At 43.9% G+C, this 20,378-nt stretch overlaps 3 protein-coding genes and 1 long non-coding RNA gene across 5 annotated transcripts in view; 3 read left to right on the top strand and 1 right to left on the bottom strand.

Annotated features, from left to right (window-relative positions):
• LOC306931594 (CSC1-like protein 2) overlaps window positions 1-4,615 on the top strand; it is a 42,667-nt gene extending 38,052 nt beyond the window's left edge. Inside the window, exons 17-19 of the mRNA XM_079513039.1 lie at window positions 361-476; window positions 575-646; window positions 1,410-4,615. Coding sequence (XP_079369165.1) covers window positions 361-476; window positions 575-646; window positions 1,410-1,601 — 380 coding nt within the window. The 3' untranslated portion in view covers window positions 1,602-4,615. The remainder of the gene's footprint in view (window positions 1-360; window positions 477-574; window positions 647-1,409) is intronic.
• Window positions 4,616-6,012: 1,397 nt separating this feature from the next.
• LOC306930664 lies at window positions 6,013-7,381 on the top strand. The gene is made up of 2 exons (XR_013790915.1): window positions 6,013-6,712; window positions 6,923-7,381. It is a non-coding gene; the product is annotated as an uncharacterized lncRNA (long non-coding RNA).
• Window positions 7,382-7,599: 218 nt separating this feature from the next.
• Window positions 7,600-14,679, top strand: LOC306931118 (zinc transporter ZIP9-like). Of its 2 annotated transcripts, XM_079512322.1 has the most exons (6): window positions 7,600-7,750; window positions 8,132-8,237; window positions 13,259-13,564; window positions 13,913-13,998; window positions 14,081-14,215; window positions 14,328-14,679. In XM_079512322.1, the coding sequence occupies exons 1-6, from the start codon at window positions 7,655-7,657 to the stop codon at window positions 14,631-14,633; spliced, it is 1,035 nt and encodes a 344-aa protein (XP_079368448.1). In that variant the 5' UTR covers window positions 7,600-7,654; the 3' UTR covers window positions 14,634-14,679. The 2 variants fall into 2 exon arrangements, with proteins under 2 accessions (XP_079368448.1, XP_079368449.1); XM_079512323.1 differs by lacking the exons at window positions 7,600-7,750; window positions 8,132-8,237 and adding an exon at window positions 12,332-12,426.
• Window positions 14,680-17,301: 2,622 nt separating this feature from the next.
• LOC306931491 (coiled-coil domain-containing protein 177) lies at window positions 17,302-18,976 on the bottom strand (the record flags this gene model as incomplete). Its single annotated transcript, XM_079512890.1, has 2 exons — window positions 17,302-17,451; window positions 17,495-18,976. 2 exons carry the CDS (start codon window positions 18,974-18,976, stop codon window positions 17,302-17,304), a joined length of 1,632 nt encoding a protein of 543 aa, XP_079369016.1.
• Window positions 18,977-20,378: the final 1,402 nt, after the last annotated feature.

The following is a 20,378-nucleotide window of genomic DNA, read 5'->3' as shown; positions in this document are numbered from 1 at the left end:
CAACATGACGTCACTGAGGTGACCACCGAACTACAACATGACGTCACTGAGGTGACCACCGAACTACAACATGACGTCACTGAGGTGACCACCGAACTACAACATGACGTCACGAGCCGCGGTGAAGAGCAAACCACCGCCACCGCTCCAGTTTGTACTCACCACCACTCAACGTTATTTCAGCTCCGGTGGTCAGCTCACCACCGGAGCGGTGGTCACCTCACCACCTAAAATCCAGACTATGAATAGGCCTTAACATGATGGCTAGGAAAATAGGGCCCAGGTTGAAAACCAGACATATCCTTTAAATGTTTCAAAGTGCAGTCGTCCAATACGTTTCCCTCTATCTTCTTCCCAAAGGGTTTTCGGCTGCAACGTCCATGTTCACATTGATCGTTTTGATCATCACGATCATCATCTGCCTCTCCCACGTCTGCTTTGGGCACTTTAAATATCTCAGCGCTCACAACTACAAGGTAACACACTGTCATCACCGAAATGTACCATCTAAGATCCTAATGTCCCTGACCACACAATGACCTGATGCTCATGTCTATCTCTCTGTCTGTACCAGATTGACAGTCAGGAGACCGACGGCCAGTTGAACGGGCAGCCACCACGTGCCTCCCCCACAGTCAAGCAAGCAGTAAGTATCCCACAGCGCTCTCGTTCATGTCATAAGTAAGTAGCCTTGCCGAGCCATGAGGCCCATAGGGGGCAGGAGCCTATCTCCTGTTTCTGTAGCGTGAGGCAGCTTGATGTACAAGTACACCCCCTGGACATGACGCTAGTATGTCGCAGGGCCTTACCCCCAATCCAACCCTTGATGCTGAGTGTCAAGCAGGGAGGCACTGGGTCCCATTTTTAGAGTCTTTGGTATGACCCGGCCAGGGATTGAACCCCGACCTCCCAGTCGCAGGGCGGACACTCTAACCACAAGGCCACTGAGCTGGTTCATGTCATTCCCACCTTGTATTTGTTTTTGTTGGATTGGTGAAGTTGTTAGAATGGGGTTTACAAATGGTGCAGATGAGGTGTTTCTCCTCCTTTGTCCTGCTTTACATGTATGATGTATTTATTCTGCTCATTGTACAGCACCTTGTAACTATGTATTGAAAGCTGCTTTATAAATAAAGTGTACTTGGGGCGGCGGTGGCTCAGGGGTAGAGTGGCTGGATGGTAACCGCAAGGTTGCCAGTTCGAACCCGGGCTCCCCCAGAGTTGGCGTCGAAGTGTCCTTGAGCAAGACACTGAACCCCTAATTGCTCCCGATGTGCTGGTTGGTGCCTTGCATGGTTGCCATCGGTGTATGAATGTGTGTGTGAATGGGTGAATGTAATGCACAATCTATGTAAAGGCGCTATATAAATGCACCATTTACTTACCTTTCCCTCTCCTTCTCTCTACAGCAGATGTACATTGCTCAAGTACTACAGGACCCACATTCAGACGAGGTCGGCTCAGGCAGCAGCGAGGACGACGGCCAGGGGTCCTCACAGGGGTCCTCGCAGGACGAGGAAATAATTAACGTTGGGAACGGCCTGAATGAAGACTTTCAGTCTGGCGAGGACAGCCTCATTGCGAACGAAGTGCGGCACTGACACTGCCTGGAACAGACAGGGAAAAATAGACTTGTGGAGCGTCTGAATCTATGTGTATTAAGCTAGGAACCCAACCCACAGTTCTCTAATGCATTGGTTTATACTCTGTTGCACATTGTGTCACACGCCGAAAATAGTCGATCTACAAGCTAACAACGCGTCGCAGTGCAATGTGCTGTGAGCTTGTATATCTGCTATTTTCACCGCGCAACACCGGCATGCAACTAATTATAAATCAGGCTTAAAGCATCTCAACCTCCATCGAGGGACTCGACACTAACGTAGGCACGCTATCTACAAGGACAGTTTCTAAAGAACTGTCGCTCTTGCTTCACTGGAATTCACTACATCAATGGCATCCATATACGTACAACTACAGAAATAATCTACTTTGATGACGCCTGACCCAGCATAGGAACCCCCCCCCCCTCCATCTATCTCAAAAAAGAAAAAAAGACCCCACTTGCGGCACAGGAATCCATGCGGAAAGACCCTCATGGGCAAACGAAGAAGTTGTTTTTCTTTCCCTTTCTCTTGTTTTGCCCTGTGAAGGTTTGTCTGTATTCCCTTGATATGATTGCACTTGAACCAGAAGACCTGCCCCCCCCCCTGTGCCCTGCGCTGGCACGGTGCCCCTGTGCCCTGCCCTGGGCACGGTGCCCCTGTGCCCTGCCCTGGGCACGGTGCCCCTGTGCCCTGCCCTGGGCACGGTGCCCCTGTGCCCTGCCCTGGGCACGGTGCCCCTGTCCCCTGCCCTGGGCACGGTGCCCTGGCAATAGTTTCTGTTCTCCCATAAGCTTGAGGTTTAAATATGGTAATATGGCATGCCATCATCAAGTTCAGAGAGTGTAGGGATTCCCCTATAATCCTTTCCCGGGATCCCCAGTTGTCTGCACTAGATGCTAGGGCTGAATAACTGGATCCCCAGTTGTCTGCACTAGATGCTATGGCTGAATAACTGGATCCCCAGCTGTCTGCACTAGATGCTACGGCTGAATAACTGGATCCCCAGTTGTCTGCACTAGATGCTACGGCTGAATAACTGGATCCCCAGTTGTCTGCACTAGATGCTACGGCTGAATAACTGGATCCCCAGTTGTCTGCACTAGATGCTACGGCTGAATAACTGGATCCCCAGTTGTCTGCACTAGATGCTACGGCTGAATAACTGGATCCCCAGTTGTCTGCACTAGATGCTACGGCTGAATAACTGGATCCCCAGTTGTCTGCACTAGATGCTACGGCTGAATAACTGGATCCCCAGTTGTCTGCACTAGATGCTACGGCTGAATAAGCAGCTTTATGGCAGAAGAGCAGAAGAGAGAGAGACTGTTGCCCCGTGGGAACTCCCAAGCACTGATGATGTCCCGAGTGGTTCTTATAACCCTGTGTAAGGCTTCCTAAAACAACTAGAAACACTGCTACTAACACTCCACACGCTTTGGACACGTAGACACTGTACAGCTACAAAACTCTGGATTTGTAAAGTTGCCTTTTTTTTAAACTGTATTTATTTTTAGGCACAGTATTTTAAATGATATCGAGAAAGCTCCAAAAAAGAGACGCCCCTTGACTGTGGATAATGATGGTTTGGCGGCTTGGCGTTGTGTTGTGAACCCTTTGATAAGGATTGTTTCAGTCTGGGCCGCTGCTGGACCGGCTAATGGACCGCTGCTCCTGACAGGGAGCCCCGAGGGGTGAAACCCCCCAGCAAAGCTCCCAAAACAAGACTATATACCTGCGATAATGCAGGCAACGTGTCCCGGTTTTTACCCACTTTCAATCTTGCGTCCCTATTATGAGCATGTTATTTAGGTGAACATTTAAAAAGAAATGCTGATCTACAAGCTCACAATGCATCATGTATGCATTGTGAGTTTGTATATAAACCACTGGTCTTCTAGGGCACTCACTGGTCTAGGGCACTCCGGAATTGGTATCGGGCATGAGACCTAACATCTGGCATTGCTTGGACTCTAAACGGGTCATGGCGGCCAGAGAACTGAGAGCCTACCAGCCCTCGGTCTGTCCGAGATGGTGAGACAGTATGTTTTTGGACCTGCTTTCTGCTGAGACAGTTTTTCCTGCATATTCTGTCACCTTTGTTCTCATAGAGGTTCTCATATACTGCAGGCTTTATCCAGGTGTTCTACATCTTGAGGTTTTCATGGCTTGTTGGATGAAGTGTCACCAGTGTGTGAGCAGAATAACGTTGTTAGGGGACAGACTGGGGCTCTCTGTCAGCTTCTAAAATGAGTGTTAGGTGGATACCGATAGGATTAGGAATGAGCTACTCAACAGCCTGTCACTATGACACAGCTGGTTAAGTTCTATCCAATATTAACAGGACTTCATCATGCCGGCAGCAAATTCAAAATGTTAATTGAGCATTGTTACAGTTACTCACTTGCCTTTACACAGACAATGCTGATTTATTGATTGTTTTAAGTCAAATTGTGTAGTTTTTGTTTTTGAAAACATATCAAACATTAGTGCAGGTCACACACAATGTAGTCTTGGAATTGTACCATCGTAGTAATTGTAGAACAGTAGCTTTATACCATGAAAATGATTTACTCTTGCCCAATGAAAGAAAAATGGGCGATGTTTCCTTCAGTTACTATGGACTAATAAGTGTTTTTATTTTCACAAATCTACATTCCATTTCCAGACGACATGGCCAGATTTGTGAGGCCTCTGGCAGAGGCAGAGCATTCTTATTTGTCACTTAGTAGTCAAGTCGAGACCAAACAATTCCCCCATGAGTAAGAACTTTGCAATGGCAGCCAGGAAAAACCTGAGCTGAACCTGGCTCTAGTCTAGGTGGTCAGCCATCTGCCTTGACCGGTTGGGTTTAGAGAGAGAGAGAGAAACAATAATGACTATAATAACAGTCCACAGCCATAATCCATGGAAACCCTCAATCCACCAGCCTGTGTGAGAACACAGGAGATGGTTGTGTGCTTAAACCCTACACATTGTAAAACGTACATCAAATGTCCTTGAGAAATGTGTCAATTTTGGTAATTCCACAGCCATACCAAGTCCATTTCTTGTAGTCTCAGTAAAAGGACCATGCAACAGCCCAGACAAACACAAGTCCATTTCTTGTAGTGTCAGTAAAAGGACCATGCAACAGTGTAGTCTCAGTAAAAGGACCATGCAACAGCCATACCAAGTCCATTTCTTGTAGTCTCAGTAAAAGGACCATGCAACAGCCCAGACAAACACACTAATGCTAATACCAAGTAACACATGCAATGTAGTGTCTCAACATTTACCAACTGACTCAGGATTTATCAGTGTTCTCTTTTAGCTATTTCTCATGTCATATATATCATTATATATGATATAATGAGTGTGTGTGGAGATTTTATTTTATTTTTCAATGTTAACTAAACCGGTATGAGTACGCCCCAATAAACATACTGTAGTAAATCTTTAAAGCTAGCCACTGTGGGCCAGTTGTTATGAGAGCATAATGTGAAAGATGGATTATTAAATCTTTAAAGCTAGCCACTGTGGGCCAGTTGTTATGAGAGCATAATGTGAAAGATGGATTATTAAATCTTTAAAGCTAGCCACTGTGGGCCAGTTGTTATGAGAGCATAATGTGAAAGATGGATTATTAAATCTTTAAAGCTAGCCACTGTGGGCCAGTTGTTATGAGAGCATAATGTGAAAGATGGATTATTAAATCTTTAAAGCTAGCCACTGTGGGCCAGTTGTTATGAGAGCATAATGTGAAAGATGGATTATTAAATCTTTAAAGCTAGCCACTGTGGGCCAGTTGTTATGAGAGCATAATGTGAAAGATGGATTATTAAATCTTTAAAGCTAGCCACTGTGGGCCAGTTGTTATGAGAGCATAATGTGAAAGATGGATTATTAAATCTTTAAAGCTAGCCACTGTGGGCCAGTTGTTATGAGAGCATAATGTGAAAGATGGATTATTAAATCTTTAAAGCTAGCCACTGTGGGCCAGTTGTTATGAGAGCATAATGTGAAAGATGGATTATTAAATCTTTAAAGCTAGCCACTGTGGGCCAGTTGTTATGAGAGCATAATGTGAAAGATGGATTATTAAATCTTTAAAGCTAGCCACTGTGGGCCAGTTGTTATGAGAGCATAATGTGAAAGATGGATTATTAAATCTTTAAAGCTAGCCACTGTGGGCCAGTTGTTATGAGAGCATAATGTGAAAGATGGATTATTTAAATCTTTAAAGCTAGCCACTGTGGGCCAGTTGTTATGAGAGCATAATGTGAAAGATGGATTATTAAATCTTTAAAGCTAGCCACTGTGGGCCAGTTGTTATGAGAGCATAATGTGAAAGATGGATTATTAAATCTTTAAAGCTAGCCACTGTGGGCCAGTTGTTATGAGAGCATAATGTGAAAGATGGATTATTAAATCTTTAAAGCTAGCCACTGTGGGCCAGTTGTTATGAGAGCATAATGTGAAAGATGGATTATTAAATCTTTAAAGCTAGCCACTGTGGGCCAGTTGTTATGAGAGCATAATGTGAAAGATGGATTATTTAGCTGCTCAGTGAACCGTTGTGGGGAATCATGCACTACTAATATTTTGTTCTCACTCATATGATTGACAGAGGAGGCCATATTATCTCTGTGGGTTCAGACATGGTGGTCCTGAACCGTAGCCATAAGTTGGTCCGTGGGTAGATTTCCCCCTTTTAAGACTGTTATGGTTCTATGGTTTCTAAACGATGGCTTAGTTGACACCATGAATTCTGGAGCTCTTCCAGTCATGACAAAGTGATTTTTTTTTCTTTTAATACCTCTTCATTTTTATACCTCTCTGAGAGACATTGCTAAATGTTTCTTGTTCAAAATAAAAAACAAATACGGTCCTATGCTCTTGAGGGAGATACTAACAAGATTCACGATTGCTAACAACTTGCAGACTTTGTTGCTACCTTAAAGCCCTGAATGTTATTATTCCCCAGTGTAAAGAATCTTGTGATTGTTTGATTACAATGATTTAAGAACAGGTGCAACATATACTGTAGAGCTGCATACTGTATAAATCACAAGTCGCTGAGGGTTTTCCACGGTCTGTGGAACTTCATTTGGGTACAGATCCTACAGGCTACTGGTCTGTGGAACTTCATTTGGGTACAGATCCTACAGGCTACTGGTCTGTGGAACTTCATTTGGGTACAGATCCTACAGGCTACTGGTCTGTGGAACTTCATTTGGGTACAGATCCTACAGGCTACTGGTCTGTGGAACTTCATTTGGGTACAGATCCTACAGGCTACTGGTCTGTGGAACTTCATTTGGGTACAGATCCTACAGGCTACTTTTCTATCTGATGGTGGCAATTATCTCCAATAGTTTCTATTATTTCATTGTTACAAATCTGTCCTTGTAATACTTTCTTGTGAATACCCACCTGTTTCTGTTAGGGGGATTGATTGCCATCATCAAGATTGTGTTTGTGTGGGACTGGCGTCAAATGGAGGTTCTTTGCAAGCAGCCAAGTTCTCGAACATTGTACAGATTATTCATCAGGGGTAGTTTAATTGCTCTTCGGTGAGGCACATTTTGAATGTCTGTTTTGTTTGCTTCGCATTTTATTGTTGTCTGCCTTAGCTAGATGGTAGTAGGAGTAACATTGACAGTCAGATACACAAATGATCATTTAACAGTGTCTGTTTTTCTCATTCCTCCCCAAGGGCTGTCAATACAATGGATTTATCTGTACATTTCCCCCAGGTCTTTGAACAATAAATCTATTTAATCAAGTATGTTGAATGACTAGTCGGGGTGGTTTGTATATTAAAAGTAAAACGTGTGTTCCTGCAGTTCTCCAACTTCAACACTAGGTGCTGCTTGGGAGGGATGTGTGTGTGTGTGATATATTATGCAGACGTGCGACGTGGAAAGGCAGATGGCAAGCGCGGCGCCTCCTGTACTGTACCGATCCAAACAGTACTGTACAACTTTATGAATGGGAGCGACCGGACCGAACGCTAAAACGAACCGTAAACCCTGTAAACAAGTGGAACTGAAGTAAATCTTTTCGTCATGGACGGGGGTATAGCTATTACATGCATGTCAGTTGCGATGTTTGTAGGGTGTTTTTTATTAGGATTCATCCCACTCTTGTTCAGACTCTCAGAGGTAAGAAACATCATCTATCGTTTTAATTTCAATTATACTATTAATTAGGCTACGTTGTTATGATTTCCCCATGCGGGGTTTATTCTATGGACAATGACGTAATAAATGCTTATCTCTGTTGTGCTGCACGCACGTCTCTACTCTTCAAATTGAGCGTTTTATGAATCACGATACAATGTCAATATCTCGCTGCAAATAAATAAAAATAACGTTACTTTTTCGTGCCTTGCTTTTGACATGGAGTATTGTGAGTAGAGTAGGCCTATAATCATATAAATTAGGGCCTACATCAAGGAACAGGTTTGTCCATTTGAACTGAACAAGTTGTACGAGTGTATATCGCACATCATGATCACTGTAACCTTATCCAACTTTTTTTAGAAAAAAATGAAGTTTGTCACCGTCCTGGGGGCAGGACTGTTATGTGGGACAGCGTTGGCCATCATCATCCCTGAAGGAGTCGATTTACTGGAAGGGTCACAAAGAGGTGAGGACGGTCTGCACCCATCCCTTTACATCATGGGCATACTATGACCTATGACCCCGGGTCATACTATGACCTATGACCCCGGGTCATACTATGACCTATGAACCCGGGTCATACTATGACCCCGGGTCAGACAGACCTGGCTGCAATGTGAACATATTAGCATTCATCTCATTATTATTAAATACATACATAAATAAAACTCTTGAACTATTTGGATCAGGGGTTTTCAACTGATTGTGAACCACCACCCCAATCAACCTGCATGGGGACCACTGTTTTGAGTGGGGTAAATGGTGCATTTATATAGCGCCCTTTACATAGATTGTGCATTACATTCACCCATTCACACACACATTCATTCATACACTGATGGCAGCGGAAACCATGCAAGGCACCAACCAGCACATCAGGAGCAATTAGCGGTTCAGTGTCTTGCTCAAGGACACTTCGACACTAACTCTGGGGGAGCCCACAGGGTTCGAACTGGTGACATTGCGGTTACCATCCGGAAACTACCCCTGAGCCACCGCCGCCCCTTGGGGATATGGGATAAGATTAGTGCTTAATTTTGTAACCCTTGCTATGCATCCCATTCCCATGTGTATACAATTACCATTTACAATTTAGGTATTTGGCCTAAATACATCCCACTGTTTCTCAACCAACTGGACTAGTAATAATGTCCTAATAAAAATGACTCAACCAGACAATCCGGTGCTCTTCCCCCTCTTGAGATTGTAACTCCCTTTTACTGTTGAATTTCTGACCTCCAACTTCTCAGTAAATTACTACATGGACGGTCATCATAGGTCACCAGGTGACTCTGATGAAGACCGCAAGGTTGAAACGTTAGTCGTTTTTGTATACTCGGCACCTAATAAAAGGCTCTCCGTGCTGCTCCAGTCTCTTCTCCTTATGCAGGTCACCAGGTCATTCAGTTCACGGTTTGGGAAACCTGGGGAACCTGTTGAAATTAAACCCCTGATTTGGATGAAATGTTTATAATGGAACTTGTATAGGCCATTATAGGCCTACAGGTAATTGCAGTTGCATATCTGTGTTCACAACTTCACATGATCACATCAAATTTGATCGAAACACTAGAAGGTATTGTAAGACTAGTAATTCCTTCTCACATCCCCCCCAGCAGTGTGCGCGCGTCACACACACACACGCACGCACGCGCGTCTCACACACACACACACACACACACAGACACAGACACACACAACAAACACACAACAAGGCCCCGAAATGAACTGAGGAGATTCATCTCTTCATCCTGTGGGGAATTGTTAAACCTGAACCTCGGCAGTCTCATTCTATGCAGTGACAGCAGGGGCGTAGCTAGGTTTATACACACACACACACACACACACACACACACACACACACATTTTAATCATTTATTTATGTCCACATAAGAGTTACAATACAAGGACACAAATATTTACAATGTGCTGTACAGAGTGCAATCAGCAAATCCCAGACAAATACCCACACACCCTTCAGGGGTACAAGTAACAGCGTATTCGCCATATTTGGCGGCTACCGATAGTAGAGATTGCACAGAGCACAGAACACACACACACACACACACACACACACACACACACACACACACGTGTAGATATAGATAATTCAATGTTTGAAATAACTTATTACTATACTATTACCTCATCAGTATTAAAATGTCAGTGAGTCACAAACTATTTGATAAAATAAAAAAACAAATACAAAGATTAGCTGATGCTATTTTCTATTTATTCTTTTTTTTTGTACGTTTATTTTACCAGGAGTTTAGTTGATTGATTGATTTTATTCTGGTGGTAATAAAAAGAGCACAGAGCACTTCAGACATACCGTCAGCCTCACCGAGGATGGAAATACAAGGAAGCCTTTCGGCTTATTTCCATTGTGATCCTCAACAATAACAAACAAATATGACCAGACAATCACAACAATAAACTTCTATACAGACCGTATCAATACACTAACATTGCTGAGTCCCATTGAGATTCAAAATCACATCAAATCAATTAAAAAAAAATTAACCGTGTACCGATTAGCAGTGTTCTGTAACAGGACATGTACTGTACAGATAGTGGTCAAATAGTCCTTTAACCTATTTTTAAGGCCTCCATACTGATAAGAGAGTCCAATTCCCAACCAGCTAAATGCATGCTACAGTGTACTGTGCATACTGTACACAGCATATTGTTTATATTTGAACCTTCTTTAAACAGCTGGATAGTTGACAACTGACTAAATGGAAACATAGCCTATACCATTAGTGGAATTTAAAACACATTGAGTAACTCCTATTCTCTTCTCATTCCTCTCATTTTCTGAAGCGAGGTGGCAGGCAGGGCATGTCTCTCAGTCACTTTAACAGTTGTATCACAAATGGTATTTTCGTTTTTGATGTAATTGCTAAGCCAGTCACCATTACTGGTGTCGGGAGGATTTGTCCGACACCATTTGCATGGCGTCAGGGTTAATTGCATGTAAGACAGCGTTACAGTTGACCCCAACCGAACTACCCAGTACCCACCATGACACACAAGCTACCCTGCTGGACAGAAATGAGTACAACAAAGCTAACACTTGACAAAGACATCAAAAGTTAGAAAACAGAATTATGAAAAAACTAGACGGATATAAATGAATAGACGTTAAAGTTTACTTGGGACAGTATGAGGATACACTCTTGCTGAAGGTCCAGAGGGACCGAATGTCAATGTTTGAATATAAAAGTGATGCTGCTGAACGTGAGCAGTGTGCAGGATTTGTGTTCATATTTGTTTCACAAGACGGTATGAGCTGTACCACTTGAACCCTGATGACATATTTCCGGAAAAACATATTTGTGAATCCGTTACTTTCATACCTAAAAATAATTGTCTTGACAAAAAATCGAAACAAAAGCAAAACATATCTACAAGCTCATAGCGTGCCACCGAGTGGCGCGCTAAGAGCTTGTAGGTCTGCTATTTTTGAAAAATCGTGAAAATATTTATTTCAGAAAACTGGAGGATTTAGAAGATTTTTTTTTTTAAATGTTGAGGTCAGGCCTAAATGGGTTAAGTACAATACTACACTACATCTCAGAGACGAATATTGTACTTTTACTCCACTACAATCATTTGAAAACTTTTGTAGATTTTGATTATAATTACAAAACGTAACCGAAAACGTTAACCACTTCAGCCCTATATACATTTCGGCCATTTGAAAATAGCAGATCTACAAATGATTTTCATACATTTGAAAACTTGTGAAATGGAACATTCTGCATAAGGATTATTATGAGTACTTTACTTTAAGTACATTTTGATACAAATACTTTTACTTTTAACCCATTCTGGACGGGAACCCGTTTTGGTGTTTTAACTAAGCATTATGTTATACTTTAGCTATTGAAAAATAGCAGACCTACAAGCTCATAGCGCACCACCGAGTGGCGCGCTACGAGCTTGTAGGTCTGCTATTTTTGAAATATCGTGAAAATGAGGCACAAATCTTCGAATATATATTATTTTTTTCCCCGAATATATATTCTTTCAGAGCGAACATTTTTTTTATTTCGACGTCAGGCCTACGTGGGCTAACAGACAAACAGTATCTCTACATTGCAGTAGTGTGTCCGTTTGTACTTGGATCATCACAGACAGTGTGCATAAAGGTGTCTTGGTTCTGGCTCAATTCCGATCAGTGTAATTTGAGATGTTAACAATTGTCCTTTGTTACAGTTTGCTTTGGTTAGTTGGGGATTGGTTGTCTTGCCTACTGTTCCTCTGTGTACTCTGTGTAAATTGATATGTATCTTGTTGAAAGGAGCTCAGCATACAACAGAACTAAGCCTTGCCAAGTACTCTCACCTACTGTACATGACATAGATATAATTAATGATGTTGCTCAAACAGATGTCTAAAGGCTAAATGCTCACGCCCAAATCACACGTTTTTGGCCTATATAGATAAGAATCCGATTGGTTTCATCATGTCTGAACAACAAAAGAATCCGATTTGGAACCACATTCCTGGGTTGAAATGCGATGCAGTCTGAAATATGTCTGCAGTCTCGAGACCCGGACATCGAAGTCTGAGTTATTCTTTGTCATACAACGGAGTTGCTCTCCGGAAGTAGTGAGCTTATAAATCTGCTCGCCACAAAAATACAAATGGTGAGTTTTCCTAAAAAAATCATGATTTGAGATGAACAAATTATGATTTGAGATGAACTAATCATGATTTGAGATGAACTAATCATGATTTGAGATGAACTAATCATGATTTGAGATGAACTAATCAGATCTCACAACTTAAAGGGATAGTTCAGATTTTTTTAACTTAAGTTGTATGAAATACTTGCCATTAATATAGTGGTTGCAACTGTATTCATTGATTGCCCGAGTCCCATGGTGGGAGTTCTGCTCTGGTTTTGGTGAAATATCAAGTAGTTCCGGTCATTTTGTGGGGGGCACTGGGGGCCACGCAGTAAAAGTAAATTAATCCACAAAACTAACGTAATTTGTATTGTTGACCTATTTCTAAAATATTAGTGCAACTTTCGTTCTTTTTTTACCCCTCTATCACACAGAACTATGTTTTTTGTGTCCATATCACTACGCCCAAAAAATTGTTCCATGTGATAGAGGGGTCAAAGTTGAACGAAAGTCGCGCTAATATTTTAGAAATAGGTCAACAATACAAATTACGTTCGTTTTGTGGATTCATTTACTTTTACTGCGTGGCCCCAGTGCCCCCCACAAAATGACCGGAACTACTTAATATTGACCAAAACCAGAGCAGAACTCCCACCATGGGACTCGGGCAATCAATTAATACAGTTGCAACCACTATATTAATGGCAAGTATTTCATACAACTTAAGTTAAAAAAATCTGAACTATCCCTTTAAGTGAAATGGATATTTGATCTATGTTGTTTGTCCTCCCAGGTGCCTAAAGCTTTGTTTGTTGCTGTTATGAAAATAAACTTCTACTATTTCTCGCAGATTCAAACTGCTCTGTGATGCACGAGAGTCAAAATGACAGTGAGACACTACCTTCCCTAGAGGGAGGCCTTCCACCACGTTTCTTCATCGGGATGGCCTTAGTGGTCGGTTTCACCTTCATGTTTGTGGTGGATCAGATTGGCACTTACCTTTCACTGCGCGGCAAGTCATTTCCTAGAACTCTCTCTCGATGTGTTTCCTCTACAGAAGACTGTTATTTCATGTTGTGGTGTAACCTCTTTGCAGGCACACGGACCACCAGCACCAGTGTAACGGCCACACTGGGGCTAGTGATTCACGCAGCAGGTACTATTCAACGTCATCCTGTACACAACCCTACACTATGATTCACACCTACAATAACTATTTGCCTTCATAATTTGTAGACATTAGGTGGGTACTGTTCTGGCACGTTATACTTTGTTTGTCCACAGCATCAATTTAAATAATGGCAACTTCCCAACACAGTATTAGGTTTGTTCTGAACTCCCTCATGTGACTCACCATGTGATTGCCTCACTCATAATCCTTTCACATGTTTGAAAAGACTAGTCTCAAGTATGATACGGTATGATCCAAATGTGTGACAATAAGACAGAGATACGTGTACAAACATTGCTTAAATCACTAACTTGGTATGTCTTCCCTATATAGCTGATGGTTTTGCTCTTGGGGCAGCAGTGGCCACTAACCAAGTGTCATTACAAGTTATCGTATTCTTTGCTGTGATTCTTCATAAGGTGAGAATGCACAGACAGCTTCACATGGAAGTAGTACAAACATGATGTAATAGCATGCATAAATACTATCGGAACATTCCAGGCTCCTGCAGCTTTTGGCCTGGTGTCGTTTCTGATGCATGCAGGCCTGCAGAAGAAGCACATACAAGGGCATTTACTGGCCTTCTCAGCCGCAGCACCTATATTTGCCATCTGCACTTACTTCATATTGATTGCGGTGAGAAATACTTTAAAATCAATTACAATTATTTTGTTGTTTCGTATTTTATTAAACCGTTGAGTGGGTGACATTCTTTTACGCATGTTTGTGTGTGCTCTGTCATGTGCAGTCGGGTGGGTCACCACAGAACCGGGTCACTGCTACAGGCGTGGGGATGCTCTTCTCAGCGGGGACCTTCCTTTATGTGGCCACAGTGCATGTCCTCCCAGAGGTCAGCAACGGGGGACATCAGCACTCCCCTCACCTGCATCAGCAGACTAGACCACCTGGGCCTGGCCAACCAGGGACCCTAGGGGTCATGGAGAGACGACCTGGGCCTGGCCAACCAGGGAACCTAGGGGTCATGGAGAGCCTCACTCTTGTCCTGGGAATGGGACTCCCTGTGTTACTGGCCTTAGGCTTGAGTGATGACTGAGAGTTCAGTAGTTTGAACAGAGACAAGCACCGCATTTAACCACTTCAACCAGGGGAGCACAAAAGGTATATCATGCACTAAGGCTGTGCAGGTAGACCACATGACATGCCCTAAAGGCTGTGCAGGTAGACCACATGACATGCCCTAAAAGCTGTGCAGGTAGACCACATGACATGCCCTAAAGGCTGTGCAGGTAGACCACATGACATGCCCTAAAGGCTGTGCAGGTAGACCACATGACATGCCCTAAAGGCTGTGCAGGTAGACCACATGACATGCCCTAAAAGCTGTGCAGGTAGACCACATGACATGCCCTAAAAGCTGTGCAGGTAGACCACATGACATGCCCTAAAGGCTGTGCAGGTAGACCACATGACATGCCCTAAAAGCTGTGCAGGTAGACCACATGACATGCCCTAAAAGCTGTGCAGGTAGACCACATGACATGCCCTAAAAATAATTATACTAATACTAATACAAATCAGGACCCGTCTGAAGTGAGTGGTACTGTACTGTACTGTACTGTACTGTACTGTACTGTACTGTACTGTACTGTACTGTACTGTACTGTACTGTACTGTACTGTACTGTACTGTACTGTACACGCCCTCCTTCCTGGCCTGTGTGTGTCTGTGTCTGTATGTTAGGCTGTGCAATGGTGGCTATTTTCGTGCTCGGACACAGCCAGGGACACAGGGACAGACACAGGGACAGAGCCACACACACAGCTGTCTATAGGAGTGGTTGCACCACTCAAAAACTTAGGAATGAAATAAGGTGACTTGATTGACGTCTGAAAGGGCCTGTCAGCCCAAACCCACAATGCAATACTTTGTTTTCAAGTATTGTATCACAAACATCAGTAGCATTACAAAGAAACCCCTACCAATTAAAACAAATATCCCTGTACTTTCCATTCCAAGTGTGTTAGTCTTATATGTGATGCCATTGCTGCTATTCCAAAGCCCCATCGGGTTAGCCTGGCTAATAAGCCAGACTTGTGTGGTATTTGAGTCTGGAGATGCTGTGTATGGATCTTGTTTCCCGGGGGGCGGGTTCAAACATTTTGTCTTTGACGCAATTGGTCAGAGCTACTGTCAGTCAAAGGTCTCAAGCTTTGAACGTCACTGTACCAAAGCCCGCCCATATTGCATGCCGTGTCCCGATTGGCCACACCAGTTCTCTGGTGTAGGAAATGGGCGTACAATTGAGCCTCTCCAGACCGTAATCTGCCGGCAGGCAATTTTCTTTTTTGCCAACGGCTGATTCGGTCTGGCTTATTAGCCAGGCTACCATCGGGTACATTGTTTAACTCTTTTTCACAGCAATTGGATATTTTGTTTGGTGGGTAGATCTTGTTTAGCTCATTAAAGCTCTTTAGCTCTCAAGTCAAAGAAGTTTGGGCACCTCTGACTGAAACCCTTCATTGAACGGGGGGTCCATCAGGGGGTCTATACTGTTTTAAACCCTTCATTGAACGGGGGGTCCATCAGGGGGTCTATACTGTTTTCGCTCAACACACAAATCCTAAATAGCCTGTTGTGAGTTTAGATTCACCAAATGTTCGCCTATTTGACACGCCCAGAATAAGGATGCTCCGTTTCAAGTGGTTTATGAGCAAGACAAACATTGACAATCCCTTTTCACTCTTGAAGAAGAAGAGGTTTTTAGAAATAGTATGTGAGCTGAATATATGTGTGTGTGTGTGTGTGTGTGTGTGTGTGTGTGTGTGTGTGTGTGTGTGTGTGTGTGTGTGTGTGTGTGTGTGTGTGTGTGTGTGTGTGTGTGTGTGTGTGTGTGTGTGTGTGTGTGTGTGTGTGTGTGTGTGTGTGTGTGTGTGTGTGTGTGTGTGTGTGTGTGTGTGTGTGTGTGTGTGTGTGTGTGTGCGTGCGTGCGTGCGTGCGTGCGTGCGTGCGTGCGTGCGTGCGTGCGTGCGTGCGTGCGTGCGTGCGTGCGTGCGTGCGTGCGTGCGTGCGTGCGTGCGTGCGTGCGTGCGTGCGTGCGTGCGTGCGTGCGTGCGTGCGCGCGCGCGCGCGCGCGCGCCGGTACGATTCCATGATAGTTCCTTGTGTCTGTGTTCAGTGCCTTCTGGATAAACTACATTCTAACGTATTAGTAAGGTGATAGCTAGCTCATTGTTACCAGTTACCACCACACAACAAAAGAGCTTAGTTTTGATGCCAAAGTGTGTGAAGTTCCTCTTCAAACTTACTGGAAATCCCATTTTAGTAACAAAATAAAATAAAAAAATGCACATGTGACCTGATTATTATTATATATAAGTGACTGAAAAGATCAGATCAGATCTACATCCCATAACAGAAAACGTTTTTACTTGAATACAGCACACAAAGCTTGAGGGTAGTAATAATGTCAGGTGTATCCTAGTTCATTGTCAGTCAGACACATTTTGTTTAATGTCCTAGTATTTAATGAATAAAATGTCATCTTTTCATGCTTATTGTTTATTGTCACCTTCTTAAAATAACGTATTTTTTGAGGAAAATGTTATTTTTGCCTCTTCATGACACAAACAATGTTTCTGCATATGCTAGATATGGAGCCAAACTGCCGGTGTTTATTTTACAGTTTGACACGGCCCATGGAGGCAGTGATCTGAGCTTCCACAGACATTTGGTCAAAGGTGCGACACTGTGTGATGTGTTGCCTAACTCTCTCCCTCACATGGAAGGAAGAAGGAAGCGCGAGCTGCTCTGCGGGCCTCTTCCTGCATCTGCTCTCGCTGTCTCTGTAACCTCTCCCTCCTGCACTCCTTCGTGGTGAGGTAGCTCTCTCTGGCCGCTCGCTGTGCCTCCTCCTCCCTTAGCACCCGATCTCTGACTCGCTGGTGGCAGAGTTGCCTGTCCTGGTTGCTCTGTGTCCTGGTTGCTCTGGTAGGCTTTCTGAGCTCTGTCCTGGTGCTGGGCGGAGGCAGTCTGGGAGGCCTTCTCCGTGCGATGCTGGCTTAGCTGGACCAAAAGCTGCCTGTGCCTCAGCTGCTGCTGACTCTGCAGCTCGGCCCTAAGCTGGGCTCTGTGGATCTGCTCCCCTGCCCGGGCAGAGCGCTCCTGGAGCCCAGTCGCCCGGGCCTGCGTGGCCTGGACGTGTTTCTCCCAGCAGCGGCTCAGCCTCTCGTCCAGGGTGTTTCTCATCAGATCCTCCTCCTCCTTCAGCTGCTGCTCTGCCTTCTGCCTCTGGAGGAGGTGTCGCAGCAGCTCCCGGTGGTTCCCCAGCTGCAGCCTCTTCCGCTCTCTTCTCTCCTGTGTCATTTTGGTCTTCCTGGCTTTCTCCTCCTTCTCCAGTGCAACTTGCCACTCCTTCTCCCTCTCCATTTCCTCCACCTGATCCCTGTCTCTGAGCATCTTCTCCTGGTAACGCTTGCGTAGCTCTGCCTCTCTCCTGGAGGCCTCGGCTCTTTCCTGGCGCTGAGCCTGGAGTTCCTCCGTCAGCCTCCTCCAGCGGTCATCGTGCAGTAGGACCTCCTGCTCTCGTAGTCCTACTAAATCTTTCTCCTGACACTCCATCAGCCTTCTGCGGGCCTCCACGTCCTCATGCCAGCGCCGCATGCTCCGCATTAACTGTTTCCGCCTCCTTTTCTCTGTCTCAGTGCGTTGGACCTCCTCCTGTTTGTTGGCCTCCTGTCTCTCCTGCTCCTCCTGTAGACGTTGCTTCAGACGGGCTTGCTCCTCCTGGTGCTTCATCAGCATCAGAGCTGCAATCTTGCGATCGCTCTCCGATATGGTGACATTCATCTCCTTCTGGATGTCTCTTGTAAGCCTCTCCAGCTGCATTTCTGTGGCTGGAGAGTGCCTGAGCTCTCCCAAGCTAAGGCTGGAGGAGACGGAGCTCTTTTCTGGTCTGTGTCTTTTATCAGATAAGGTGTGCCTGCTAGAGGATTTGCTGTTACAGCCCTGATTCTCATTCCGAACGGGTTCCTTTCTCTCATCTGCAGAACATAAGTATTTTGGTTTATAATTGGCACTCAGACTTGAAACCTCAAGGACTGATTCTAGAGTTGAAGGTTTCTTGCTGCCCTGCCCTCCGTCCGCCGCCTCCTTGACGATCCGTTCCCTCTCCTCTCGGCACAGTTTCAAGCGCCTTCGGCATTCCTTCTCATAGGATTCATGCATAACCGTCATTGCCTCAAATGGCATGTCATGACGTTCAGTAATGAACTCATTCAACGATTTAATCAAAAGTTCAACAGGCTTGACACCAAGTCTAGCACATGATTCTAGGGATCGGGGGCTCGTTAAAACATACCGACTGTCCTCGGCTTCTGTTGAGTCAAAGTTGTTCAGATCCAGGTGAATAATCGGAGAGAGCGACCTAATTTCCCCCATGAGGACACAATAATAAACCTTTAGCCTACTTTAAAAAAAATGTTGATTGTTGTTTTCTAAGGGCAGGCATCCCTTCTTGACATCTGATTCGCATAGAAGTGGCTGATTCAGTTGTGAAACATGCGTCCAGTTCGTCCACTCGGCTTTCAATATGGGCGAACCGGTGAGGCGTCTTCATGAAGGGATTAACTGCTAATTCCCTTTCTGTCCCACGACGGTTCACTAGACAGCAGGTCAGTAGCAAAACGAATTAGGAGAGGGGGAGCACCTCCAAACACAACTTGTACCACACAAAACAGTTTGAAAAAAATAAGGAAAAAGAAAAAAACAAAACAAATCTATCATTATAATGCAATGGTAGACTATAGAAAATGGTGTATGATAGAAACAATAATAATATAATTGCTACTATTTGACTTTATAATGCAGAAACAAGATCTGAATTCCTGACCAAACATATATTCTTTGTTTTCCATGTTCTATGTATTGTCATTTAAATATAAGAATTTTAGTTACAAACAATATTTAAATACAAACCTGTTTTATAGTTGAATACGTCTGCCATTATTTTAATGAAAACAGACATGTGCAAATATATTTTTTAGAGCTGCGCCAGTGGGGAAAAAGTAAACAGATGCTTCTTTTTGTAACCATGGTAAAAACAACAGGGCAAGTCAAATAAAGAGGGACAGTCCAGTTCAATTTCAGACTGTTGGGCCCAATCCCAATCCCAATCCGCTCCCTTGCTGACTCAATGAGCCCTCACTGACTTAGCTGCGTGTTCATGTGAAGTCTGCGAGGGCTTGAGGGATGTCCCATTTGAAATCGGTAAGTCAGTGAGGGCTCAGCCCCGCCCCTTTATGTGCCCTTTGCCAAAGTCGGCATCGATGCTGACTTTAGCTGACGTTGGCAAATAAATTACCCACAGTTCATAGCGTTACCAGGGGAATGAGGGGGATCCTCCGAACGTCAATCATTTAAGTATGCAAATTAGTTATGTATCGCGGTTAGAATGTCAACAAACACAATAGTGCTTTCTCACTGTTCTCAAAGGGAGACGGAATGGAAGGATAGGCTATATATTTAATAACAATAATAATAATAAGGGAAACATGATGAGAAATGACTAATGAGCAAATAAGTAAAAGTATATGGAAATGCAATTTATGATGAATATTATTATATATGAATTATGAATATTACAACCCCTATCACACAGGAAAGTGTATTTATGAAACTAATAATAAAACGACATAAATAGACATGATAGACATGTCATGCATGTAGGCCCTGGCTGTGAATAAGGACAGGTTTTATAAAGTGATGCAAAGTGTCATGAATGGCGGACTCATCTTCAAAGTGCTGTCCCATTCCTTTCACAACAATTTGGAGCCCTTGCAGC

The sequence above is a fragment of the Electrona antarctica genome (assembly GCF_951216825.1).
Source record: "Electrona antarctica genome assembly, chromosome: 10".
NCBI lineage: Eukaryota > Metazoa > Chordata > Actinopteri > Myctophiformes > Myctophidae > Electrona > Electrona antarctica.
This window is presented reverse-complemented; position numbering and strand designations above follow the sequence as displayed.

What these genes read in the sequence shown, in the direction of transcription:
- LOC306931118 (XM_079512322.1), top strand. Translation starts at nt 7,655, where the DNA reads ATGGACGGGGGTATAGCTATTACATGCATGTCAGTTGCGATGTTTGTA. An exon ending in TCTTGTTCAGACTCTCAGAG is followed by an intron (nt 7,751 to 8,131) that starts GTAAGAAACATC and finishes AACTTTTTTTAG; the next exon opens with AAAAAAATGAAGTTTGTCAC. An exon ending in GCTAGTGATTCACGCAGCAG is followed by an intron (nt 13,565 to 13,912) that starts GTACTATTCAAC and finishes TTCCCTATATAG; the next exon opens with CTGATGGTTTTGCTCTTGGG.